Raw genomic sequence first — 27,275 nt, 5'->3', positions numbered from 1 at the left:
CATAAAACGGTCACCTGTGCGGGGATTTGTACTGTATAATCAACAAAAAGCGATAACTTAATTGTACATTTTTATAACAAAAATTAACAGAACAAAAGTTAACATTCGTCAGTCGTAAAGTGTTAATAAAGTGTTCTTATTAAATTTCACATGAGAGGAAACAAAAATTCCCTATATAGTTTTCAATAAAGCTGCGTAACACGAAAGGAAGCAAAACCTCCAGCGGCGATTTTTTTTGTTTTTATTTTTTGTTTAAAGTTTAACTAACGGCCCTACTTTTGTTCACACAGTTTTGTAGTGCAACTGCTGTTTGCACTTTCCAGCATGTAATCCAAGTTTCTATGAAGCCCTTTTTTCCTCGCTTCTGGTGTTATGCCGGGCTACCTATGTGGAAGTTCGAAGGACGTTTCGCAGACCTTCCACACAGCATCCCACAGCGACTGTGCTCTGGTTTCAGCCGGTTTGTTGACCCGTCCGATCGTTTTTCTTTCGCATTGAAGCTGAGGCCCAGCATGATTTTTTATTATATATATACACACACACACACACGCTTTATACTGTGGCCACCACCTCACTAGCTCACCGCTCTAGTCCCAACGTTGATGTACGACCATTTAGCGGTATTCCGTCCAACATAAACCAGTTTATCAGTTCAACTCTGTTACATAAGCTCAAGCACTGCGGTAAAACAAGGCTTAAGAGACGTAGAAGGACGAAGAAAGGAATAAAAAAAAAACAAACAAACCCGTCGGAAAAGTCGTACCAGTATCCGAATAGCCCAGCCGACGTATTGACCAACCAGCTGCATTAATTGAGGGCAAGACTGGACTGGGCTGGTGTGTTGCTTCCTTCTAAAGTTGCACGGTACCAGCGAAGGACGCGACGATTGTAGCGCGAGTAGCTATAGGGCATGGTCCACTTTTATTTAGTTTTATTTCCGTCCATTAATTTTCGCACTTTTTCCTGTCGAACGGCGACGCTTTAGCAACAACAAAAAAAGCCAGTACAGCGTGCCAACCTTCCATTTGCAGTGCTCCAAGTGCTGCTCTTAAACGTGATAACGAAATGTGGCCCACATCTTGATGTACTAATGGTACAATGTGCTGATGTTTTGTTATGTATAAATAACATGTATATACTTTTTTTTACCAGCCTCTTAATTGGTGTTGGAATAGAATGAATGAAAAAATAAAAAAAAAACAAACAAACCATCCTCACAGCCGCGCTCCGCTAATACAAAGCAATCGAGAGTAAATGTTACGCGCCCGTGCTCTGTTTTGTTTCCGCCACCAAGACACACACACAATTAGGACTGCGTCGAAAAGCGGATTATCCCATATTATAAATTAACAAATAAATCCTCATTGCAAGCCATCTTCTCTCCCATCTTTTGCCAGCCCGGCACGATGGCTGATGGCTATGGTTGCAATGAAATTTGAAGTTATCCACTTTCGCGTGAAAAATTGCTGCGCCAAAATCTAATTCGGGATATCTTGTACTACGTCACTTATTTTTACGTTGCGATGTTACAGATTCAGATGCGCGAATCTTTAAGGTTACAAAATGATAAAAATTAAATCTTGAAATGATAACAACATTACGCTTTCTTTATGTATCGTCCATTCATCTAATAGCTACTGTAATATTACACATCCCTGAAAAATAGTTCGTTATTTGGCTATTGTTGTGCACAGGCCACCATCTAGTATTAAAGAAAAATTGTTAGCCCAAGAATGACTTTTGTGATTTTTTTGTTTGTAGTTTAGCAACACTCGTAGCAACTGCTTCGTTGGAAACAATGATACTGCAATTGGTCTTAATATTACCATTTGTTATGTGTGATGTAATGTAACAAAAGGAAATTTTTATAATTTAATTAATTTTTTGCAATCTTTATAAAATGTTATAATTAACGATTTTTTTGTTGAAGGTGTATTGTCTTGTATACAAGTATATATTACAAGCAGCACATACCGTATATTAATTAAACATTCTAAACATGTCCAAGAGAAGATATACCCTCAAAAACAAGGTTTTTGGAAATAAAAATTATTCGATAAAATATGTTTCTATTTCAAAGCAAAGCCTTTTTAACATCTATTATATATTACATATACATTATATATTACATAATATATTACATATATTATAATAAATTGATGTTATTAAAATATTGGAGCATAACATTATCGTACATATTGTTTACACTTATTTCCATCCCTTTTGCTAAAGAATAGTTTGTTGTACGTTATGCTGATTTGTACGTTAGTGATTTATTTCTAGGTTTTAATCATAATCCCTGCCGTGACATTTAGCTAAACATATAATAAACCACCGAAGGCAGCTGTTGTTTTTTTTAAATAAATCCTGCAAAATGCCGGTCATTAATAGCTTTTGCTTAAGGTTAATGCAATGTGGAACCGGTTTTGATCTGGATGATATTTTCGCACATTCTCATTTTTAAATGTCAACAGGACATATTATGAATCAAATTAGTCTCAAATTTTGGGCAGCTTCACTTTCCAAAAGTTGTACAACTATCAAACGTAGCGTTTTAAAATCTTCATTTGATACACTTTGATCCGGTAAGAACGCTACCTAGCGCAGCGTGACTTACATAAGGAAATCCTCTATGACCTTGGCATTCTACTTGGCAACTGGTTTTCTGCGTCCGTACAAATACCTGATAAATGAAAGTGCAGCAACCAGAACGTAAATATCATCTAGATCTAGATCTTCGACGTGTGCAGAATCCCAAGGATGTATGGAAAACCCAGTTTTATGTCGATGGAGTAAAAAAAAAGATACAGGAAGCAATTTGCATAATAGTGTACGTTCCAACTCGAGTCTATTATTTCAGGTGCAATGCTGCACATGTCCCTCCTTATTTCAACTAAGACATCATGTTCAGTTTAGCACCTTTACGTTTCATCATTAGGAAGGCATTAGAAGATACCCTAGAGCATATTCACATAAGGGACACTTTGGCCGAGGAGTGCTCTTTGCCAGCTACTGACTTCTAGCCAATATCAATCGCTCGCGCCTATTTGCTACCAGAAAGCGAGTCAATGAAATCGATTGTTCGAAACAAGATCACATTTCGTAAACTGAAGTACCTGGCACTTTCGATCGGACACCATGATACCTTGATTAACGAGCTCTGGTCACAGCGAGTGGCGTCAAGAGATATACCTGCTACACAACTTTGTTCGAAGCATTCGCAGAGTGGTCGAAGCTTTAACCACGCATCCAATCCTTTCACTTTTGAATGCGAATGTGTTCACCCATCTCCGCGTGGAACATGGTTGGGAATCCAGACTTGAAGCAGTCTACCATTATTAAGTTTAAATATATACTGGAAGAAGGCATTTTTGTTTCAGCATGTGAATTATTTTTTCCTCTTAAGGTTTATATACAACATGCTACTGTATGTACTGGGGAATGATGAGTAGTTCTTTTTATATATTCCACACAATTGATGGTAATATTACTTGCGGACTGTTAAATGGGTAGAAAACGTTTCTGGGTAGAAAACAACATTAAAAAATGGTATACTTGAAAGTGAATAGAAAATAGTAAGTACCTTAACAACGCTTTAACATACTATTGAAAACCTTTCCTTTTCTTGGTTCAACGACCATGAGGTCAATCAGGCTTAACCGGATGGTTGATCTTTGTTGCAAGAAATCGACGATTTGGCTGAATGCTGAGTCACAAGACCGCCAGTTCTTCCTTAAAATAGGTTACTCCTTGAAAATATTTTCACCATATACAAATTATGTTGATTATTGTTTTTCTATATTAATTTAAAATTGAAACGAAAACATTTCTGAAACATTCTCTTCGGAAGTAGTTACCCACTTGAACAGATAAGGCGCATGGTCTCGACGAAATCGACTATATCAAAGTATTCAGTCAAGTGGAAAATATTCGACCATTAGCGTTAAACAGCTAACATACTGCCTAGACGTCTACACTGATTTATTAACATTATGATACTAGCGCCGATACTAGAGCAGCATTGCGTACTTATTCATCCGCTGTAAAGAATCAATCAATAAAAAAATCCTCAAAAACACTGTCGTTTCGCATCTCTTTTACATCGTCTTAGTCAAAATGTTCTTCCTATTGAACTGCACTGCTTTTCCACCCGCATCCTAAGCAAATATTTCACGGAAGAACGTTACTCGGTCTTTGCTTTGATGCAATCAATTATCGCTCGTTGCTTATAATTTGTCAGCATAAATTAATGAGCATCCTGTTACGAAAACATTGTTAATTTCCTCCTTTTTTTTCTTTCTAGCTCGCTGCTAATCACCTGTCATGACATTGATTTTCATCAGTGTAGCATCATTTTGGGTGATGAAAGTACAATTATGAAGTATCCGGTTTGTGAAAAATGTCTAAAATTTAATAAGCATTAGCTAAATATCATAGTTTGGTTGTGTTGTAAATTTAAATAATGTCTTTTCACCATTTATCAGCACGCTGTGTTTGATCCAAACACCAGGTAATGTTGATTCATCTAAACTTCAACAAATTTGCCGTACTCCTACCCTACCACATATTCATAACGTGTCTGGTACCTACTGAAACCAAACATTCATCATGCATAACAAAAGCTTTCGTATCATACTTTCCTATCTCGAAACGTATTGTCAAAGCAAAGACAATTTATCTCTCGCTGGCTAATTGCCCGATGTACCCATTTCCAAGCAAAAGCTCCGCGCTTATCTAGGCTACTTCACAAAAGGTACAAAAGCCAAGGCTGTTGCGTAGGCTGTACATACATCTTAGAGTTAGGGTATGGTGTTGTGCGTCGGTATCACCGCACCGTTCAAGTGTCATTTAGTGTGCCGAGCATGAAACATACAGTCATTGATTAAAGCGCGATGACGATAGTATGGATGAAAACACATTTAGCTGTTATGGCGATCGGCTTGAACAATGACACACAAAAGTGAAATAATCATACGACTGCATCGAGAGAAAATTCCAGTCGATCGATTTAAAGGAATGCTATTCGTTCGATTCCAATTAAATCGTGCCATGGCATCGTGGTACTACTCCTTGGCTACTACTCCCTTGGTAGAGACACTATAATAAGTGCACACAAAAGACTGCCTAGTGTACGGTACACTACTGCTCAGGGTGTAGTAAGACGATACGCAGAACAACCAACTCCCTTAATTCAATTGTTTAAACTCGTTCGATCACTCGCCATCGTACCAGGTACCTAACCGGTACATGGTTAGGTGACATTGCGATCCGTGATTATGTTTGCGTTTAATGGCATAATTTACACCGTCACCATTAGCGTTAGCACCGATCGGTTCGCGTAAGAGGAAAAACAATTAGGCTGCCTGGTGCAGAGCACTGGTTGGTAGAATCAATTGTTAGGCTCACATGACTTCTAAAATCATGCCTTCACACTTCACCATCTTCCGGTACGTTTTTCCTTTCTCTTCGCCAATAAATGCACCAATCATGTCTTTACACTTTCTTCTTGCTTGTGGAATGACTGATTATCGTGTAGCTCCTGAAGGGTGCCTAAAGTTTTCCGATTTCGTTTCGTTCGCATCTCAAGTCGTTACGCTGATGTTTTGTTTATTTACGATGAAAAGTTGATCGATCGGCAATGCTTAAAGCTTTGCCGTGCTGTGCAAAATACCACGCGTCAATGAACTCCTAGAGGTGATTATAAATGTTTGTATGATTGATGACTGAGCTACCGATGAATCGTAATCAGCCTTTAATTATCAGCTTTGCTGTGCCAGAAGCAATAAGAATAAAAGCTACAGGATGAAAATCAAATCGAATATTTTCTTCCGCTATTTCCCGTTTTCTTTAGCTTAGATTAATCACTAAACCATTTACAGTTTTCATTTTGTTTTATACGAACTGTTCAATATTGGCACACTTTTTTCCCGATTTGTAGTCCACCTCATGTCGTCAAGCTAAGCTTGGCAAAACTTATGCTTTGGAGCATACACTTACTGAACCAATTATGCATTGCACCGCTAAAGGATCGCACGCAATAAAACCTGGTACGCCAAACAATTATTGCACAACGTCGTGCCATGCTTGTACCAGTCACTTTCTTTCCCTTTTCATAACACTTTTCCATCTTTTTTTTATTTTTTTTCTTTTACACATATTGCCAAGCGCTTTTACTTTCGCTCACGGTAGATGACCGTATCCATTTTCCTGGCACCTTATGGCGGCGGGCAACACTGCGGTAAGAAAAATACTTCCCGTTTCGTTTCATTACGTACCAGCTTCCTGAAGGATGTAGGTTTGCATCCGTGCGGCTACGGCACACATACTTATGAAACAGCACCCATATGCCCAGTTTGCTTTCGCTACATCTGTACCGTACTAGCACAAATTCAGCAACCACACCGAGCTTACATAAACTGTCAATGCAGGTAAATTGATTTCTTGGTACAATGCATTGCGTAGATAACAATGTAGTAAGACATTTTGACTAACCCTTGTACCACCAGTTGGGAACTGGAACAAAACGTGATGTCTCAATGAAAATCACAGTTTGTACCTGTAAGCAACAACCAATAGCGAGAAATTTCTTCCTTAAGAAAATGTTTCTTCTAATCGGTGGTTGCGGTTCCAATTGACCGCATCCGTAATAATTTATCTTTTTTTTTCTCTCTTCACAACAAACCGCAGCATTCAAAGTGAATCTTTAGTGCAAGGTATTTGGAGTGAAGAAAACAGAAGAACAATACTAGTAGACGATATGTGTATTTATCCCCTTACTATCCGTATACTTTGGTGCGGCTCAGTGGTGTACGGCTCCGGTTCGACACGACAGGACTGGGTGTCAAATCCCATCCAGACCCATCCCCACAGGCTTAGTGGTAAAAGTAAGTCTAGTAAGAAATGGCCGGCATGACCTAAGAGGTCGTTAAGCCAAGAGGAGAGTGCATATACTATGCGGTTATATGTATAACCGTTATGCTAAACTTAATGAATAAGAAAATAAACAATAAGCAAGCAAACAAATTAAATAAACAAACAAACATGCATCCATCAAAAATCTTTAAAATATTTTTATTTAAAATTAAATGTTTACGAGTGGCACAAACAAATAAACGAATTACTTCATGCCAGACAAATCAAATTCATGTCCAACTTGACTAACTGTATATTTCAATACTCAAGTTTATTCATATACTCGACCATATATTTCATTTACATTTTTAACAAGTCTTCCAATCGTGTGATTAGTGTTATGTCTTGTTTTTTTAAATTAAAAATTAAAATTTTTGTATTCATGTTTGGTCAATATATGAGTGTAAGTGCGATATATGAGTGAAAAAATATATTATGCCTATTTACATCTAACAACAGACTGAAATATTTATAAACTCAATTGCCTAGTCTATTGCACTAGTTGGATTTGCACTAATTTTTTACTATATTTTATAGTTCATAAGATATAGTTCAAGCTGAAACTTTCAACATTATTTTGAGTAATTCGTGTTGAAAAAAATATATAAATTATTTATGTTTGTTTTAGTGCACATCTTTCAAACGGATGCAAAGTGCGTCAATTGTGATCTGATATCAGATTTCTTCCAAGTTTTGACTTATGTAAACTAAAAAGATAAACGAGGCATTCTAGAACAAAAATTGCATTCATAGATAAAAGAAAAAGACGCATGAATGATAGAGAAAATTTTTCAAAGTTAGTTAGTATTTGTATAGAGTTTAGGAATCAAAAAAAGCAACTTTTATTTACAACTGTGGTGTGCATACGCATAACAAATGATTATGTTTATTTAGTCAAACAACATACAACAATATAACAACAACAATGGAAAAAAATACACTTCATAATCTGACAAAATTATTACTTGAATTTGCAGATAACTTCTCTCGTAGAGCGCGAAACAACGTAGTTCGCTTAAACTAAGATAATTCATATACATTGGGTTCAGCTGATCATGATTACATTGCCAGTTACAACTTTGATTTTGTTGTTGTTGTAGTAGTTGTTTACTTCGCTTATTGTTCCCATTCAAACAAGCTCCATTCTTCATGGAAAGTGAAACAATTTCACTATCGATTCCAGTGTTGCAAATAGAAGTGAGATGTTCAACGCTGTGGACATGCGTTTAGGAACAAAAACGCATTCTTCCTGATGGAGTAAATTATACGAAGTTTGCCCCAGGCCAGCGAGAGGGATAATCCAATTTTACCAAGTTGCCACTTTGTAAAACTTTGTTCACGACACCAGCCAGAAATACTGTTCCGATCTTAATGGTTAGCAGATTTGAATGAGGCGGAAAACAACAATGGGACATAAATGCGCAGGGCCCCTCTAATCGCCCCTTTCCACCACTACCTTCCGTTGCGAACCCCGGGAGGAGCCACAAAGTCGCGAACAAAGTTTAGTACTACTCGTTCCGTAAAACCGTCGCATTAGGAAAGCTTAATTCCGACACCACGCTTATATCATTATATGATTTGAAAGAAACTTGCGAGAAAGTCGTTCCATTACACTGTGACCATTTTTCGGAGATTTTTCCGCATGAATGGTAACACACAAATCGGACATTACAGGTGGCCGAAGGTTTGATGTAATTTATATAAGTTCATTTTGGATACTTTGGTTTGTTTCACAAACACCATGACATTTGGGGGCTTTATTGCGTTTTTTCTTTTGGTCACGGTGAATAAATTTTCTTGTCTTGTTTTTCTTTTCGATGGACAAACTTTTACGAGCCCTACAATGCTTTAATCAATCCGATAAACCACTAGCTGATCGAAATTAAAGGGGGTTAACCTTAAAAAACTGATCCCAAGCACAACACTAGCACTATATATTAGTGGTTCACAGAGACGTGCAACAACCTGCGAGGGTCTCGAAATGGGTACACAAAGAATTCTCAATGCTTCAAAATTGTTAAAAAATATACAAATGCAAAATATGTAATAACTATTAAAACTGAAACGATTCACGTACATATAAGAAATAGATATACCTATCTCTATATCATCAAATCAAATCAAGCTTCCTGCTTCTTAATCGTTAACAGATTTTCTGACCTAAATTTCAAGGAAAAAAAGCATTGAAAAGAAATTATTCATGAGTGACGGCTAAATTTATTCATGGAACATTCATTTATCGAACGTCGGAAGCTGAACGAATCTGTTTTCTCGCCAAAACTCATTGATTAAAATAAAATCGATCAGTTTCAAAGACGCAGCAGTATTTTTCGCAAAAGCAAATGAACAATATCAGTAACAAACTTTAGTCGTACTGTTGTGAAATACAAAAACATATAACAGCTAAAATCAAAGACACAAATGACAATCGTGGATGGCGATTTCATATCACACGAGTATGCCCGCGTGTTCGCAATACAATTGCAATAAAACATCGTAAAATCCAAAACTCAAAATCCAAACCCAATGCACAAAATATCATATCAAAAGAGCTAAAGGTTAGAAATTGTATTTATTGAGTTTTTACTCACCTCGCTTAACGTCCATAAACTAGTGATGATAAATAACGACAACAATGTCGTTATTTTACGGTTGTTCCACTTCATCGCATCTATGAATCCCAAACAGCCCCTTTAATGGCCGTTCCGCTGGATTTGTGGACTCGAGCACTGCAACCAGCCTGCATAAAATGGAAAAATATATATTGTATTAGTCGTGTATCTGGATAGCATCTTTAAAAAAAAGTAACTAAACGTGTGAATTTATTTAGCAATTCTTACTAATAACACCCTGCAGTAAGCTCTACTTTCACTCTACATTTTGTTATTGTTAGACACTAATGACAGTTTTTATTCACATTTGACACTAATTAAGTGTTATACGCCCGTCTCATTAAGCTGTGACCTTGACCATCATCACTGCTTCAGTTGCGTATGATGCACAGGCCATGTAATTTACAATTTGTCATGGTTCATATTTAATGGAGTTCATTATTTCTGTAGAACGAACGTAAGCACTCACTTAAACTGATGCTAACGGTAAGTTATGTTTCGAAATAACTACAACAACCATGCACAACACCAAGTTTCACAACAAATCATCGTTTGGTATTCACCCTTTGATACATCCATCGACGAGTACAACAAAATTGTAAGCATATCGTCTTTACAAAAAAAAAATGGGTCATTTCGTTTTAACCTACCATCGCCGACTAACGGATTAAAGATATTTCGGTGAAACCGATATTTCATTTAACATCATTTAAAGCACGTTTAATTAACGATTATTACTAAGAAACAGTCGTCGTAACAACAGTTAATTTTTGGCCAAAAATTAATTCACATCGTGCAACTGTTTCGCTAATAAATGACGTAATAAAGCTTTCCATAATTAAAAGTCACTGATAGGGAACTGCTGGACGAGTTACATCTTCTCTGTGATATTTAGTTTCTTTCTTTTGTTATACATTATGTCAAAAAGAACAAATATGACTAAGTCGGATGAGTCAGCCTCTGGTATGTCAACCTGTTAGCGACAAAAGAATATAAACCTATTAGAATAGAGAGACTCTTTTCTAATTTTGTTCTCTCTCCTTAACTCTGATATTAACGCTTACTGACAATGGCGTATATTTCGGTCCAATAATTCATTATACCATACTGGTCTGATCATCATCATAATTCTATTAATGTTTTTAATGAGTAATGTTCGAATACTTGGTGTATTATAAGAACTTTTTTCTATGAGCTATTTATGGAAAAGATTATCAACAAAGATATTTGAAGTTCTTGGCGAAACATTTTATACAACGCATTAAACATATAAAAATAAAATTATGCATTTTGTATAAAGGTTAGAGTATTTTTTTTCATATAATATATATGAAAAGTGAAATAATCCGTTTCAAACGGAAGCAATACTTAAAACAATACAAACACAAGTTCATTAACCACTGGTTCCTTGGTAATGGTTGGCATCGAACAGCAAAGAACAAGTGTTCCCATCCGAAAGCTCTTTAAAAGGGATATTTTCGCACCATTTCGAGTTGCTCGTTGTGTGAAAAACTCGTTGAAAGGGGTACTACTCGTCATGACGTTTTGGGGCCTAAACATTTCGTAACGTTTTCAACCATAGCGTAACGATATTTGCATACGCCTCCAGTTTTTAGTTACAGTCGAACGGCAAATAAAACCTGCCAATTTTTTTGTGAAATAGTTTTTTTTCTCTCTCCTGACGCTCCGACGGCACAATCTTTTCTGCGTATTCAAATTTTGGATGCAAGCTTTCACCAGCTGGCGACAATCAAGCGATATCATCGTCAAAGAAGACGTTTTATCCAAATAACCTTTCGGTATGATTTCTCCCTAATTCATTCACTTTTAGCTGATAAGCTAGCGGGTTAGATCGAAAAAGAAATGCTGTTCGTTTATGTTTTTTGTTGTACGCAAACTTTTCATCTGCAACATAACTTGTACTTAATGCACAGATACTGTGAAAAGATTAAGATGCATTTTGTTTTTTATCTACTTAGTTTTAATGTAAGTTAACCTAATTTCATGTTAACAGAAGACTGCAGCACCGAATTCATTTACAGCCTAATCATACGAAATGAAAGATTTGTCTAGCCAATAAAGGCACGAACTGCTTTTTCATGCGTAGGACGAGAGGATCGTAAACAGATCAACAATTTTTTTTGTATTATGTTTTTCTTTTCTGTACATTGTATAACCAGACAATTGGCGGTTTTGGCGGTATCCTTTGCAATTTGTGTAACTTCATAAAACATCTTTGTCCAACGCACAGAACAACATGCATCGCATTTGCCTTTTTTAACTATTGTTATAAACAAGGTTGCGTTAACAACAAAACCTAAAACACACTGTCACCTAATGATCTTAGCTAGATAACATTTCACCGATCCGAAACGTACGAATCACGCATATGATTCATTCATAATCGCCGGTTTTATGCAACCGTCACAATTATATTACGCTGTCATTCGCAGCAAAACTGAATAAAGCGCGCACATACACAGGAGCACGCAAAGAAGGAGTTAAACCCGAAACCAACCCGAGCCCGAACCGTGCTGTAGATCACGTATTTAAGGAGCATTAATAAGCTTGTTAAACAAAATGAACTAAAAAAAAAGGTCCAGAAATAGGTTCAACTTTACTGTTACACTCTCACTCTTAACCAACGCTCGAAAATACATAAAAACTGGTTCAGTTCAGTGAAAAAAGTGAATGTCCACTGCACTCGGACGTGATTATTATAACCTTTGCATTTCGGTCAATTGGCCTGATTTAAAGAAAGAAAAAAAAAACAAAACTTAAACACGAATAGTGTGCAACCGTTTCATGACGCATGATTGGTTCGAAAGTATATACTTATGCAGTATCGTTTATGTATTAATATCAATGCTTCAATATTTTGCTTGGCGCTAAGGAATTAGCCTCACGATGAAGACAGCCGATGAACCATGATGAAACAGGTGTATTTGTGCGCAATGTTTTCCTGCAAAAGGTTGCTTCCTTTCCCGACTAATTACATTCAGTGATGTAACGTGCGCATAACGCTTAATATCGATAAATAGCAAAGAATTAGTAAACTTACCAAAAATTCAAAAAAAAAACTTCTTTTTAACTTCTACCACTTCTTTGTAAATCCTTCTATCTTCGATGTCAATCTTGTGCAAAGGATTCGGTTGGATTTCTTTCACACGTTTAGGTTTCACACGCCAACCAATCCTTTCACCGGATGCAGTACTAGGTCACCGAAACAATTGAAACAAAACAAAAATGGTATAAATATACAATTACTCGCTGCGATAAGAAAACTAACGAACACTTTGAAAACAGATAGCATTTTTTTTGTGCTTTAGTAACTACAAATTTTAGTTGGTTTCTTATTTAAAAAATTGTAGCAAGTAAAGCATTTTCTTCGCAGAAACGAGAAAACCACATTCACACACATCAATAATCACTAATCAATAATCACTCTTTTTTTATTGCAATTTCGATTGATGCGATTCGATTCGATGATGCGATGCCTATCTAAGACGCGCCAAGGATACAATTTTACAATACGATCAACCAGAACACGCTATTAAACACCCGAATCATAAATATGGCTGTATTGTTGCCTCGGTTGTGTGTTGCAATAAGGTGATTTGGTTTTAATATGTCACACTCTAACTACATCGTCATCAATTCTTTACACTGCACCACGTTTTCACATTGTAACGTACTTTCCCCAGCGTTTTTGGGGGGTTTTCCTTAATTTCTTTTTTGTTTCATTGAAGCGCTCCTTCGTAGCGTAGAATACCTACACCGTGCTGCTGTATAATACACCTGTGTCGTAAAATTACGAACACCATGTTATACACATTTGATTCGATTTTCAACAATTTTCCATCACATTTCACCACGCTGACACAGTTTCAAAGATTGCACTGGTTTGGTTAACTTATCGAAAACACCGACTCATGTCCTCACGCCGCAATGGCTTGAATTAAAATCAACGATCGTGCACGAAAACGGCCTAAACCTACTCAGGCCCGACTAAACCTAAAGTTCCGAGTCCCCTCCACGGTGTAGTGAATATTGTTGCTTCTCCCTTCTACTTGCATCGGGTGTTGATATTTTGAGCGAGCATTGCTGTTGATCTCGTCAGCTCTCTCGTGCATTTGGTTTTGGGTTTGTTTTCTTTTTGTCACGGACGTTAACATTTTTGAAGTTTAGTTAATACACTACTTGTTTTTTGAAAACGTGTAAAAAGCAGACCTCTAACTTACATACCGTTCAGCCACGATCATCCGAGGCAAAATATGATCAATTTGTAGCTCGACACATGCAGGAAATTCTTGTTGCAAAGGAATATTTTTGCATATTCTTTATAGGATTTAAAACACTTTTGATGTGGAATAGATTGCAATGAATATTGCAATTAGCTAAGCTATTCACAAATAAACACAGTTTTTTTTATTTGAATTTTTGAATCATTCGTGTGTCGTTTACCAGACAACTGAGAACAGTAAATTAGCTTAGGCACTATTATCATCATGAATATATAGTATAAGAATATAGTTTTATTCTGATCCGATTTGTGTGATCGACCAGAAGGAAGGAAACACATACACGAAATTAAAGTACATAAAAATGAAGTAAATTTATTAAAACGGGTTGCATGTTACACGGTATGATACCTTCCGGAACAAGGTTTTTTGGTAACACCAATAACCATCCAGAACTAAAGCCCTTTAACGGTAAACTAGTACCCTAGAAACCTACAATCACGTCCATATAACTCGCCGTACAAAATCATAGTTCAAAGTCATTAACAACATAACGCGCCGTTCTTCATTTTACGGTCCACCACGCAATGCCGCTTAGTCTTGAAGGCACTTGGGAGGCACCACTTACGTCCTTTAAGCTTTTGCTGGTTTAGAAGTTTTAGTTTTTTTTGTTTATGCATAATTAGTATAAAAATGAGAGCTACACTGTAGCTACTGCATTTCGTTTGATAATGAGTTTGCTGCTTCCATATGCAACTATTTTAGTTTTGATTGTACAAGGTAACAATAATTCAAATTATTCCCAAAACCAAAAGCAAACTTTATGAAACTAATTCCAATCTGATGTTCAACGCTATTGTATTATGTCCATATATATGTATCTGCCATTATATTGTTTTTGCAGTTAATTTAGACATATCGTAAACCTTTTGTTTTTCTCATTTGTAAGACGTGAGAATATCAACACTTCGCATGTTTTGCATTGGTGAATGTTAAATGTGGAATAAAGTTCTTATATTAAAGTAGTAACAAGATTTTCATTTACGAATGCAATTCATTACATCAATTCTGTCTTCGAGATAAATCAAGAATTTCTCAAATCATTTTATTTACGTACGATTATTATTTAGCAGTAGCGGATCAGCGATGGATTTGCGCCGAGTGCGGGCAACCAACCTTTTGACAATTTCGGGATCGTTAACTGTCGAACATGTCTGGTCGCTTTTTTCCAACTGATGTATTCTGCGTAAATGTATTACTAAATTCGATTCTAACAGATAATATGAGCAGCAAAGGTTGCATTTGAAGCAAGCACGTTGCAGAGTCGAAGTACTGGGTGAAGATACGAACACATTATTTCTATTCGCAACAATATTACTACTGAGCTGACTGTTAGGCATGTACCTAGAGTAGTAGCTGCCAATGCTGCTGTTAACCACTGCACTACTCTGTTGAGTTGACGTAGTAGATGTAAATGGTGATTGAACAAAAGTTGTTGTGTTTACTGCTCTTGGTAGGAATTTCGTGCCATAATTGATTCCGAAGTTGCTGGCGATCGGTTGCCTTAAATTGTTATTTTGAGAAGTCGTTGGGAATAGTGGCCGTTGGTTCATGGTATCAACGTTAGCGGAATTGAACGGCATCATTATCTGGGGGTTACTAACTATCTGCACTCTATGGCCTTGTGGAAGTACTGGTAAACGCGGAATGGTGGCCATTGGTGGTACATTGGTTAGAGATTCAATGTTGCGCACGAATTGATTACTATTCAGCATTGCAAATTGTGCTTTTTCCGCAGGTTCATCAAATAAATTGGACGATACTCGAATGAAGGTACTGTGGCGACGTTTTTTGATGGCACCGGGAGATGTTGTATGGTTGATTACACTTTCTCTGCTTTCGTTTGATAGGCTAACTGTAGTGAGTGCAGTAGAACTGTTTTGTGCCAGTGCAGTAGAACTGTTTTGTGCCAGTGCAGTAGAACTGTTTTGTGCCAGTGCAGTAGAACTGTTTTGTGCCAGTGCAGAGGAACTGTTTTGTGCCAGTGCAGAGGAACTGCTATGAGCCAGTGCAATAGAATTGTGTTGTGTATTAGTTGTTGTTGCTAACTGTTGGCCTTCTGTCGCCGCAGGGCTGCTTCTTGTTCCCGTATGAATTACCGTCGATGCGGTACCAACAGCTCGAGATTCTTGAGGAACGATTGAGGTTGATATGTTAGCCAAAGGTATCGAACACAGTCCACCTTGCAATGGCTGCAAAATATCTGTACTATTGACTCTCAGCAAAGGCACAATCTTCACACCTGATGTATTAACAAGTATTCCGGGTTTTGGCAGAATTGTGACAGGCACATTTACTGGACCCTTTGGAGTCAACGATGAGTTTTCCGCAACCGCAACCTGTTCCAAGGATTGTGGCTGCTGATTCGTTTCTTGCGTTGTTCGTTGAATGTCAATCACATGAACGGGTATATTTTGTTTAATACTTTGAACCGTTTGGACCACATTCGAAACAGTTTTGTTAGTATTACTCAGAATTGAATTAATAGTATCAGTATTTTGATGCAGGATAATATTACTTGCACTTATCGCGTTGTTTTGTAAGCCGTGAAGCTGTACAGCATTGTTTGAGATTGTGTCGGTTGTAGCACATTCTGCAGTATTAACCATTGCCGAATTTGTGGACAGCGTTTGTTGAACAGCATTTTGTCCATTAGTAGGACCAAGCGGATGAATTTTCGAGACAGATTGTTTTTCTAAATTGCCATCCTTAGCCTTTGTACGCATTGCAGGTTTAACTGTAGGCTGCTGTATATTAGCAGCTGGAGAAGATTTTGGATTTTTGCTGCAGGATTTTGGAGTCCTTGGCTCCGATGGCTTCTTTTCGTTAGAGGACACTTTCGAAGACGGCTGAGAGGCTGAAAGGGGATTTTTATCTTTTCCCTTTGCAGACCTATTCTTACGCTTGTTTGTTTTATCCAAAACTGACGCGGTGCTTGCATTCGAAGAAACATTTAATTCTTTGTTACCGTTAGGCAATATGGCAGTTTGCATATTCTTCTTTAAGATATTTTTTAAGATACTCGCGGATTCTGCTGGCGCAATCTGTGTTTGCCCAGATTGGTTACGTTTTACTGTTTGTGTTCTATGTGGTGTTGTAGTACGTAATTCACTTGTTGCTGCTTGAGCCTTCTTTTTCAATCGCTGCTGATTGTTAAGAACAGTTTCTTTATTCTTTTGGAACTGCTGCATTTGCTGCTCGAGTGTCAGTGTCTCTTGAAAACAAGTCAAACAAATATTGGTGGTGCAACTATCTTGAGCGGTAATCTGGAAATTATAAAGTTACAAGTAATTTATACATACACGCAGTCACATTCCTTTTCTAGGACATGACATTGATAGACATAGAATTCTTTTTGTGAGAAGGAGCTGCTTACCTGTATATTGAATACCCTCAGTAGTTTATCATCTAATCCTTTCACCGAATAGATATCGAACAGTTGATCGACCGAACCATCATGCAGACACATTCGACAGCAAAACGTGTACAATTTTTTCGGCATTTTGATGAAATGTTTTGCTTGCAAAATATCTAAATGCCGCCAGGCCAACAACACGAAACTATTTGACAGCAGCCGTTGGGCAAAGCAGCCTTGAGCCGAAGAAACGGTTGTACCATGGCGAGAGAAATGACAAATAAATTGAAACAAATATGATTTTGACAAACGTCAAACACCCCACAAACGCATTCGTACGCTTCTTTATTTCATCTAATTTTACGCCATTCGTGTAAACGCGTTATTTTAAGCAATGCTAGCAAATGTGATTTTGCTGATTTTGCTGTGCCTAAATATAATGAAGTGCTTCGTCGTAGGCTTGTGTTGCTATTGCTCTCTATGTTGGGGGTTCTATCTGAATAGTTTTGCAAAGATTTGCTAATGAGTATATCCTCTAGGCATATTCAGAGTGCTTTCAACAGTTCAAACAACCCATACTACTGGCGTAAATTTAAACTGGGCTGCTTCTAAGGTTTTCGTATTTACTGAGCTATTTTCAAAACAAAATAAAGCCAAATTCACACATTGCATCCTTCGTGATGGTAAAATAACACAACCAAAACTCGAAAGTTCTGAATAATTTTAAAATGGTTTTCGCCTAAAACTAGGCAAACCGCATACCTACTTCTAGAATAAAATTGTGTACAGCGACATCTAGTGAATGATTGTATAGAAACATGAATTGATGTCGAATAGCTTCATTTAGGAACCTCTAGCTAAGATCCTTACAACATCAACTTTCAGGCAGCAACAATTGTAAGGTTTTATTTGTTATGAAATTTAAAACGAAATAGAAAATATGTAATTATAGAAACTTTAAACCTTTTACACACCTTCATTAAACTCGAACATAGTATTTAAGTTGAAGTTTATAATCCAGAAAAAATATAAAACGTTTTTTACCAACAAACTATTCTCTTGATAGTTTAATTCGGATAAACATTTTATCAAATATAAGAATTCAAGTATCGCTTTCGAGCTTTCTTTGATTTATTTATACAGATATTCACCTTTTTTTGCGTGCCGCCTATCATATCAGGGTATTCGATTGAATTTGTTGACTTTGTAATATGATAGCCATAAACCGTTAAGGTAAGGTTGAACTCATCACTCCTGATCATTTTTTTTTATCTTACGTACAACTTATAGTAGCCAAACTGTTTAAATGAAACCACAGAAATGATCGACCATTTAGTACATAATTCAGAATTTATTATTTCTCCTCGTATGCTCTTGTCATTAATGTTTAATGCTCGACGGTGCCCATGTTATGCCAGTTCATGCCATTAATAGCTTTAATGTGTTGAGTGCTTTCCGATGCTAATTTATCATCAAAAATCAGTATGCAAAACCAACTTCAGTAGTGGTTAACAGTGATAAAAACGAAAGGAAGATCTCCTCTTTTTGTATGTCCTTTTCCTTTAGCCTTCCGGCTTTTGTAACGAAATGCGGTAGGTGAATGATTTTATAAGAACATCTAGCTATTGTTTACATGCGATGATTTGCTGGTTGAATTGTAAAATTTTTTCTCTTCATGAGCATTTTAAACACATCCAACCTCCACAGTTGTAACTTCTAACATAGTGTAACATTCATGTAATTTTTCGTTGATGCTCGCCAGCCGTTACCATCGTTTCGATTAAGCATTCGTTTTACAAGAATTGATGGGATACTAATAACTTCTTTGTTCTTCATTAGAAATTCTGATCTTTCCATGACTTATTTAATAATTGCAACAGCAAATAAAGGAAGCTTACAACTGTTATTTTCATATTCGTTATCAATGCGGAAAAGGCTACTTGCTTGTGAATTAATAATGTTCGTTGAAAATGATAAGGAAACGTATTTCATTACATACAAAAACAAATAATAGTTGCAGAATTTTGTTCAACCAGTTTTACATGTTCAACGCACATAAGTATTGTTTACGGTAGCTCTGCAGCTTTTCCTTATCCGGAAATATTTAAATACCGTGCACCAGAGTTAAGTAAGGATGACGATACAGTCTATTTATCGGATCTTTGTTTGACGAACAAACTTAGTTTGTATAGCTAGCTTCTACATATTAACCAAATAAAAAACATCCTTTGTTTCTAATGTCACGAATTACTCCAACCGAACCAACCTGACCGAACGATTTGTAGAGCAATGTAAGCATAGTCCAGGATGGGTGGGATATTGTGTTGTGAACTGGTGTGGTTGTAAATTATTTTACTATACCGAGCTAGAAGGATCTGTTGTGATCTGCAAGTAAATCTATAAATCCATCGCCTATATGAGACATGCTTATCATAAACATGTTCAAATTAAACTATACTGTGTTATTGTGATCCTAGCATGCTCTAACTATCCTTTCGCAATAAATTAAACGACTAAACTCATTCTCTTATCGCCATATCATTAGCAGCAAAGACACTAACGATCGAGAGGATGTGTGTTAAGGAAATATGAACTTCGGATCAGAAATGCAGGATTTCATTACGCTACCGTTTTGGATGTGCTATGGGCTGTTAGTAGGGGATGCTGCTGCTGCTGCTGCTGCTGCTGGTGGTGTGAACTAAACGATGTATGAAACAATATGAAAAGTCTATTCCACATCCATGGAATCCTCTGTCGTTTGCTTCTGCGAGCTAGAATCTTGATTATCACCCCCTGTAGCTTTTTCTTGTCCAGCACTATTATTACCCGGTGTCGTTGAACTGTTTTGTTGATTCTGATCCGCTGGTGGGGTCGGGGGCTTCGGTTTTGGTCGGTTCAAAACTGAATTCGTACATGTCGTCAGGGTTTGCGTTTCATGGCGAATATCGGCAAGCTTCACCGGTGGATCTTCAATTTTCCTTACGCCTACCAACTTCGATCGGGCCTCTTCATACCATTTCTGAGCCTTCTGTGCTGCTTCGGTAATGTTAATCATTTCGGTTTCCGTAAGATGTTCATATCTGGGGTCCTTCGCACGATACTGCTCCACTGCTTTCAATGTTTGCTGAACAGCATGTCCCAGTTCTATAAATGCTTGTTCCTGGCCACTAAACTCATCACAACGGACCCGAACCGGTTCAATCTTAGCACGCATGTTTTCTAGTCGCTCTTTGTATACACCTTTTTCGCAGGATTCACCTTCTTCATACAGCCAATTTTCAGTATCTTCCAATTCGCGGCAAATTGCGGCAGCATTCAGAGGATCGATGTAAGGATACAGGGCGCCATCTTCTTGAATTTTCTCGCGTACTTCATATACCTGCTCTTCCAAGGCATTTCGTGCATCAATACGCTCTTTCTCTTGACGATCATTTGCGATCATTTTCATCTGAAACATAAATGTAAACATTTTTCACGCAAATGCAAATAATCAAATATAAACACATTAAGACGTGTACACGAACAAAATTTATCAAATATTCTGAACAGGAATACGTACCTCTTCCTCGAAGAATTTGGACAATTCTGCATGTACAAATCCATGCGTTTTGGAATCAATCGTCAATTCCACTTGTTTCGTAGTTACTTTTTTCTTCTTGTCCTGTAAGTAAAGATAATGGTTACGAAAATCAGTGCTTAAGAATAGTGATTAATATTATTTATTATACAGGTACGAACAAAACACCAAAACCTGTAATACGTTTTCAATTACAAATATTCACGCCAAGCATATGAGCTAAACATCATGAACAATGCTAAAATGTTCACAGTGTGCTGGAATGGATACTGAGTTAAACATGTTTGCCGTTTGTTACAAAATGCATAAGAATAAAATGAAAGGTCTCTCTTTACTAGTAGGCAAATAGTGAAATTAAGTGTGTGTTTCCGGTATGAAACGCAGAATTCATGTTATCTTTGACAACAAGTAATATAGAAGCATATCAAGGTAGCACATACCGATGTGAACCATCTGGTGACACGTTGCGTCCAACCCTCTCCACTACTATCGTTGGGTTTAGAGTCCTTTTTAGGATGCTCATCATCGCTACCCTACAAGAACACGGTAAATTGCCAGGATCAAAGCATAAGTTAGCCAAACAGAGGCAAAGAGAAAAAGAGAGAAAGACATACAGAATGAGAGAAGAGTCAGTTGGGTCAAAAGAATTTTTAAAATCTACAGACTAGAAAACGAACGAAAAATTTGATATTACATCATGATCTTGCTAAAATCCAATACAAACACAGTACACTGTGTTTAATGTTGTAAGTAACATTTAACAAGACAACAAACAGAATAATTTTGAGTTCCTCCATTTACTTTGCATTGTCCATGAGCAATACATCTCACCTTAACAATGTATTATTGTTTTTATATATTCGTATTCAAACGAGACCAAACGCATTTCATTACAGAAACACACACATCATACATACAAGTCAGCAGAATGAAGGATTGAACTATATTAAGTAGATAGCAACAACAACAAGAAAACAAAGTATTTCGGTTTGGAAAATTAAATAGAGAGATCGTTATCTTCCTATCTCAGATTAAAATATTCCACAAATGAAAACATCAACAGTTGGAAGCGCGATCCTTGTTACAGATCGGTTAAAACTACGGAATGACATGTAATTCATTACACAAATGAGGTACGTAACAAACGAAATCTTTTTTTTCACATCCATTTATACCATTGTAAACTTACCTCTTGGATATCCATAGGTTCTCCAACCTTGCCAGATTCGTCACCTTGGGGTGATGCTGTAGTTTGGTTTACATCACCGCTTTTCTGTTGATCACCATTGGTGGCTGGAGTTGGTGATGCCGGTTCTTCACTTTCCTTGCGCTCGTACATCGTCGCACTTAATATCGTAATGATACCGTGGTGGTTAATGCGAACCTTTACTTTAACTTCTTGTGGTTCGCCATTCGCATCGGGCTTAATGCCCTTCAAATGATATGAACCAATAAATGCATCTGGATAAGGTGCACTATTCGGTTCGTAATGCAAATTAATAGTCAACGGCTCTTTACGGTGTACGGTCAACAGTCGAGTAAACGGTGTTGCATGATACTGGTCGAATACCTTCATCTCATGCGCACCATCTGCGTCCGTCCAGGATATCAAAACCGGATAGGCCTGTACGTCCGTGCAGGTGAAATCGCGAACGCGCATCGCAGGCGACATGATAGCACATTGCAAGGCCGCTCCACGGGACACAGCTTCGTCTTGATTTAAAGTGGTACTAGCTGATTTGCCGAAAATTTGCTCAATCAGCTGCTTAATAGCTGGAATGCGGCTGCTACCACCGACGATTTCGACCGAATGAATTTCCTCCGCCGTAAGCTTCGAATCGGCAAGCAGCTTACGCATCGTTGATTCAATACGTCTGAACAAATGACCCGAAAGCTCCTCCATTTCCGAACGTTGCATTGATGAATGGACATCTATTTCGTTCATAAAGCATTCGATGTTTAACGGTAGCTTTGTGCTGTTAGCTGACATATTTTTCTTCAATTTTTCTACCTCTGCCATCAGCCGTAGAAAAGCTCTGAAAGGGAAAGCAACAAATTACAATCTATCCATTATAATAAATCATGTACATACCTCTTCTTAGACGAAGCATCTATCTTATACTTGGTTTGGAACTCTTTGCTAAAATGCGTTGCCAACACTAGATCGAAATCGCGACCACCAACAGAATCTGAGCAGCTGGCCAACATTTTTAGCGAACCTTTGTGAAATGCGCAGGCTGACACCTGTAACGATGCATGGCCGCAATCGACAAATATAACGTTCCGTGGTTTTTCTTCCGGAACAGGCAAATCCTGTTTATAAAATCCGTAGCTTAAAGCCGTGGCCGTAGTTTCATTCATGAGTCGCAACACATTAAGGCCGGAAATGTTGGCCGCATCAAGTAGGGCTTGACGTTGAGCGTTGGTAAAGTATGACGGCACAGTGACGACACAGTCGTTGATCTGTGTCTTCAGCTCTTTAAATGCGTCATCTTTAAGTTTGGTGAATAACATCGCCGTGATTTGCTCCGGAGTAAAAACGTGCTCCTCGTCCAAGTAGTTCACTCGAATACCTATACCACCGTCCGACAAAGCCTCCGTCTGATACGGTAGCGTACGAAGCTCATCTTGCACATAAGGGTCGTTGAATTTTCGACCAAGCAATCCCTTAAAGTTGCCGATCGTGTTGTTCATGTTTGTTACTTGTTGATTTTTAGCGGCAACACCCAGCACACGGTTGCGGCCTACGAACGCCACACAAGCTCTAAAAGTATATGCAGAGAAAGTGATGCGATTAAACGGTTATATGTACATTACTAGTAACTCATTTGAAACGTTTTTCAATTGTAACTTATACATTTTTAAGTATAGACATACAATAAAGAAATATATACGGAACAGCAAAATGTTTATAAATGTTTTTGTTCGACCAATTTCGATGGATTGTATTGTTGTTGTAGTCCATAGTGGATTAAACGGGAAACATAAAAGTAAACAGCTGCAACACACCCATCTAACTTATTTAGTGAACACATACTTCTATACCATTATACCTCCACGCCAGTCACCTGCAACCAAGTGCCATTGCTAAAAACCTCACGGTAACAAAATATTGAGATTGGATTTAGAACGATTGGAAAAATGATCAGCGATCTATGATTGACCTCAAAACGTAAATAAGAACCTTCAACCCTTACCCTTACCCATCCTAAAAAAAGACTCCCGTAAGATCTATAAATGAAATCCCTAATCAACGAATATTTTAACTTTTCTAACAACATTATTGCAAAGTTCTCGTATTAAACGAGAATCATATCCATTGCGAAATGAAATTGTTTTAAGTTTATTAAAAATTATAAATAGGATAATAATACGATAGGGGGCAAATTTAAGGGCATTTCAAAAAGTACCAAATGGATACTATTTGTGTTTGCTGCACAAGACTTTACGTATATAATGTATTGCACGATCATTTTTGTAACATGCAGAGGTCATGAAACCTAATACAACGACTTACAGTACTGCACAATATACAGATGTACATTCCAAAAACGGAACGTTTGATCCAAAAAGTGTACAAGTATGGTACGGTGTCGGTCATGCGACATGGGGGACGAAAGGTTCGCGGGTATTTTTTTTATTTCAACGAATAGTGCCAACCGATAGGCCTTTCTCTGTCTGCCTCTTTAAAACAACGGTATGGTCGACAGCGTTGCGCTTATAAATATGAGATTTGTGAGTAATCGCATGCTAAAATAACACGCCACGCACACCTCCACTAGAGCGACTTGATGTACACCTATGAAACGCGGTTTTTGTGTTTTTTTTCGAACGTTATTACAGGTCTCTCTAACTAGAAGATGACCATACGGTTTTATAAACGACACATTCAAAACAAGAAGGACGAAAGAAATAGGGCGTCAAAGGAAGGAAGAAATTTTTGTTCGAATGGAGTGGGGCGGATATATACGCATCGTATGGCAAGTAATGCAATACAGAACAGCGTTGCAGCAGTTTCGATCAACCATGTTCAACGTCTGCTACCAAAACTGGAGAAAGAAACGATGTAACACTGACACTGCTTGCTTTCATCAGGTGATCAGGTGTGTAGGTCGTAAAGATTCTTTACACAGAACTGATGGTTAACCAAAGCGTTTCATATCTTAAAACTATTTTAAGATTTTTGTTTTGAACCATCTATTCAATATTTTAATATTTCATCGTTAGTTTGCTTTATTAATTAATTTAAATTAATTAGTTTAAAAGATATTATAATTGTTTGGATTTATAACAAAGTGGCAACGCATTTCATTTTACAACGAAACCTAAACATAGATATATTCCAAACAGGGATATATCATTTTGTGAACATCTACAATGCAAACTGATGTACAAAAACGGTATGATTCTTTTAATTAATATATGTATGTTATCGGTATTATAATATAAATTTTGCACTCTTACAACCCCAAGCTCCGATATAGGGAGGTTTTGTTGTGCTTACAGCAAATAAATCGCCAATAAATATGCTCAAACAACAAATTTTCTACCATGAAGCAAGCACCATTCAATACATTGGTTGACCTTCAAACAGTTGATGTATCCATTTAAGGTATATCTATCTCTTCGCACGATGGTACCCTGCTAACAAACTGCTGTCACTTGTTTAGCAGAAGAATGTTTTACACACCCGTTTTTCTAAACATACCTTATTGCAACCAATGCCGTGCATTAAAGTTGTTATATATTTTGTTACATTATTAATATGAATAATAAATCATTCTGAAACATTAGGGCGACTTTGAGTTATAAGTTACTATCAATTATCATGCAAAGCTGCACAACCTGCCATAAACAAACGTTTAGAAGGAATAGATTTGAAAACTAATAAGAATTCATAAAGAATAGTTTTGACCTCACAACGCTGATAAACATGCCTTATGTGATAAGGCATACTGCGGGTGAAAGAGTAATGAAAATTCCCATGCAAGCAGTGGTAGTTTAAACAAACCACCGTAATTTAAGCATATAAGGAAAAATATCTAGATGACACACCAGCTGCGAAGGACAACCATAAAAACACGTTGCTAAGCTGATGAAATGGATTGTGTAGTGTGGTGTGCATGTTTCAAAATACATTTGTCTCTGTTCGTAGTCCAATCTTGCCGGCATGCGTATCACACATTAATGCTATATCCTCGCTCTATACCTTCTTTGAGATGGCCATGAATGCATTATAGGGTGCAACATCGTTAGCGGATAGAGAGCATTTAGTCGGCACCATTTGTTGTTTACAATTAGGTGGTGCAGATCTTTTCTCTTCCCAAATGTTCCAGTAACGACGGGAAATCGATAATAGTACGAGAACATTCTCGAACATTTTGAGGTTAGGTTGTGTTCAGCGCTTTGAACTGTCAAACTGTTCGAGAAACTATATTTTGCCGAATGGAAAACTCAAGAACATGTTTTCCAGAGCACCTAGTGTTACCACTTTAAACAACTAATGCAAACTAATACCGAAAGCTAGTAGAAACATGTAAAAATTTTACATAATCTTTCCACGCCAAATGTTTAGCGTGTGCATGCTGTATAGTTCGAGTCACACACACTCCCACATTCCGCATGTACCAAGCGGTGCACATTGCGTGGAAGATTACGGGAATGAAAGACTATTTTACCACTCTTGCACATTTTTCCAAATAGCTACTTACGGTGTGGCTCGCAAACTGTAATCATTTGCGATGGTTTCGATGCCTCCGGCCTTAGCAACCGCCACATAGCAGGATTCGTTTCCGAAGTCAATTCCAATCACTGACATTTTGCCTTGCTTGGTTCTTGGTTGGTTGGTTAATTTTCCTGGAAGGTACCAGGCGGGTTTGGCCTCACGAATGAATGCGATACGCTATCACTGCTATTTTATGAATGTATAGAGAACACGTTCTCCGCTCAATAACGTTGCAAACTGAAAACAATGTTTCCTCGATTAACTTCTATATTCACTCTCGCTGCACACTTTGCTGCCTACTTCAATTCACTCGGAAAGCGATTTTGTCACAGAAAACTTGATCGGGTACGCACACACGGGTGCTTTCTTACTTTTATAGAGAAATGACAGCCATCATCACACAACACACGCACACAGTCAAACGGAATCTCAGTTTAACCCTCAATATTGCTACGCACAGTTTTCTCTTACCACTGACAGCAAATTAACTAAATTTTAAAATATTTTGTGCACGTTATTTTAATCAGAAAAATCACTCGAACGTGAACGACAAACGCCACAACAAATTGCTTAAAAGGCAAGTTTGTGCACAGTCGTTAGTGGCTGTAAAATTTATGGAAAATAAAAAATCCATTAGTTTAGCGATGAAAATACAGATCAAAATAATGCAACTTTTTGACATTATGTATACTTACTTTCTGTTGAAGCTACATTACATTCCGAACAAATGTACAAATGAATTGTCTAATCGAAATGAAAAACAAGTGAAAATTGCTCCGCGCACATCTTTCTT

The 27,275-nt window shown here is 37.3% G+C and overlaps 2 protein-coding genes across 6 annotated transcripts in view; both read right to left on the bottom strand.

Moving 5' to 3' along the window:
• Positions 1 to 18,058, bottom strand: part of LOC125768075 (mucin-5AC-like) — a 34,644-nt gene extending 16,586 nt beyond the window's left edge. The window contains exons 1-4 of one of the 4 annotated variants that reach the window (XM_049435259.1): positions 17,202 to 18,058; positions 13,301 to 17,091; positions 12,586 to 12,737; positions 9,504 to 9,652 (exon numbers count right to left, since the gene is read on the bottom strand). In XM_049435259.1, the coding sequence (XP_049291216.1) occupies positions 9,504 to 9,578 (75 nt within the window). In that variant the 5' untranslated portion in view covers positions 9,579 to 9,652; positions 12,586 to 12,737; positions 13,301 to 17,091; positions 17,202 to 18,058. Of the gene's footprint in view, positions 1 to 9,503; positions 9,880 to 12,585; positions 12,738 to 13,300; positions 17,092 to 17,201 lie in introns of those variants that run through there. The other 3 variants (XM_049435262.1, XM_049435263.1, XM_049435260.1) reach the window with 3 other exon arrangements.
• Positions 18,059 to 18,287: 229 nt separating this feature from the next.
• LOC125768077 (heat shock 70 kDa protein 4) lies at positions 18,288 to 26,826 on the bottom strand. Of its 2 annotated transcripts, XM_049435265.1 has the most exons (6): positions 26,469 to 26,826; positions 22,850 to 23,521; positions 21,947 to 22,793; positions 21,198 to 21,290; positions 20,740 to 20,841; positions 18,288 to 20,628 (listed from the first exon to the last, which is right to left on the bottom strand). In XM_049435265.1, the coding sequence occupies exons 1-6, from the start codon at positions 26,573 to 26,575 to the stop codon at positions 19,909 to 19,911; spliced, it is 2,541 nt and encodes an 846-aa protein (XP_049291222.1). In that variant the 5' UTR covers positions 26,576 to 26,826; the 3' UTR covers positions 18,288 to 19,908. The 2 variants fall into 2 exon arrangements, with proteins under 2 accessions (XP_049291222.1, XP_049291223.1); XM_049435266.1 differs by lacking the exon at positions 21,198 to 21,290 and having other exon boundaries at positions 26,469 to 26,824.
• Positions 26,827 to 27,275: the final 449 nt, after the last annotated feature.

Source organism: Anopheles funestus, chromosome 3RL (genome assembly GCF_943734845.2).
Source record: "Anopheles funestus chromosome 3RL, idAnoFuneDA-416_04, whole genome shotgun sequence".
Classification (NCBI taxonomy): domain Eukaryota; kingdom Metazoa; phylum Arthropoda; class Insecta; order Diptera; family Culicidae; genus Anopheles; species Anopheles funestus.
Note: the sequence above shows the minus strand (reverse complement) of the source record. Positions and strands in the feature narration are given on the sequence as shown.

Bases quoted from the DNA above. Each gene is read 5' to 3' on its own strand.
- LOC125768077 (XM_049435265.1), bottom strand. From the start codon at position 26,575: ATGTCAGTGATTGGAATTGACTTCGGAAACGAATCCTGCTATGTGGCG. The intron at 22,794-22,849 runs GTATGTACATGA...TTTCCCTTTCAG, and splicing joins GATGCTTCGTCTAAGAAGAG to AGCTTTTCTACGGCTGATGG. The intron at 21,291-21,946 runs GTAAGTTTACAA...GTGTTCTTGTAG, and splicing joins AACCTATGGATATCCAAGAG to GGTAGCGATGATGAGCATCC.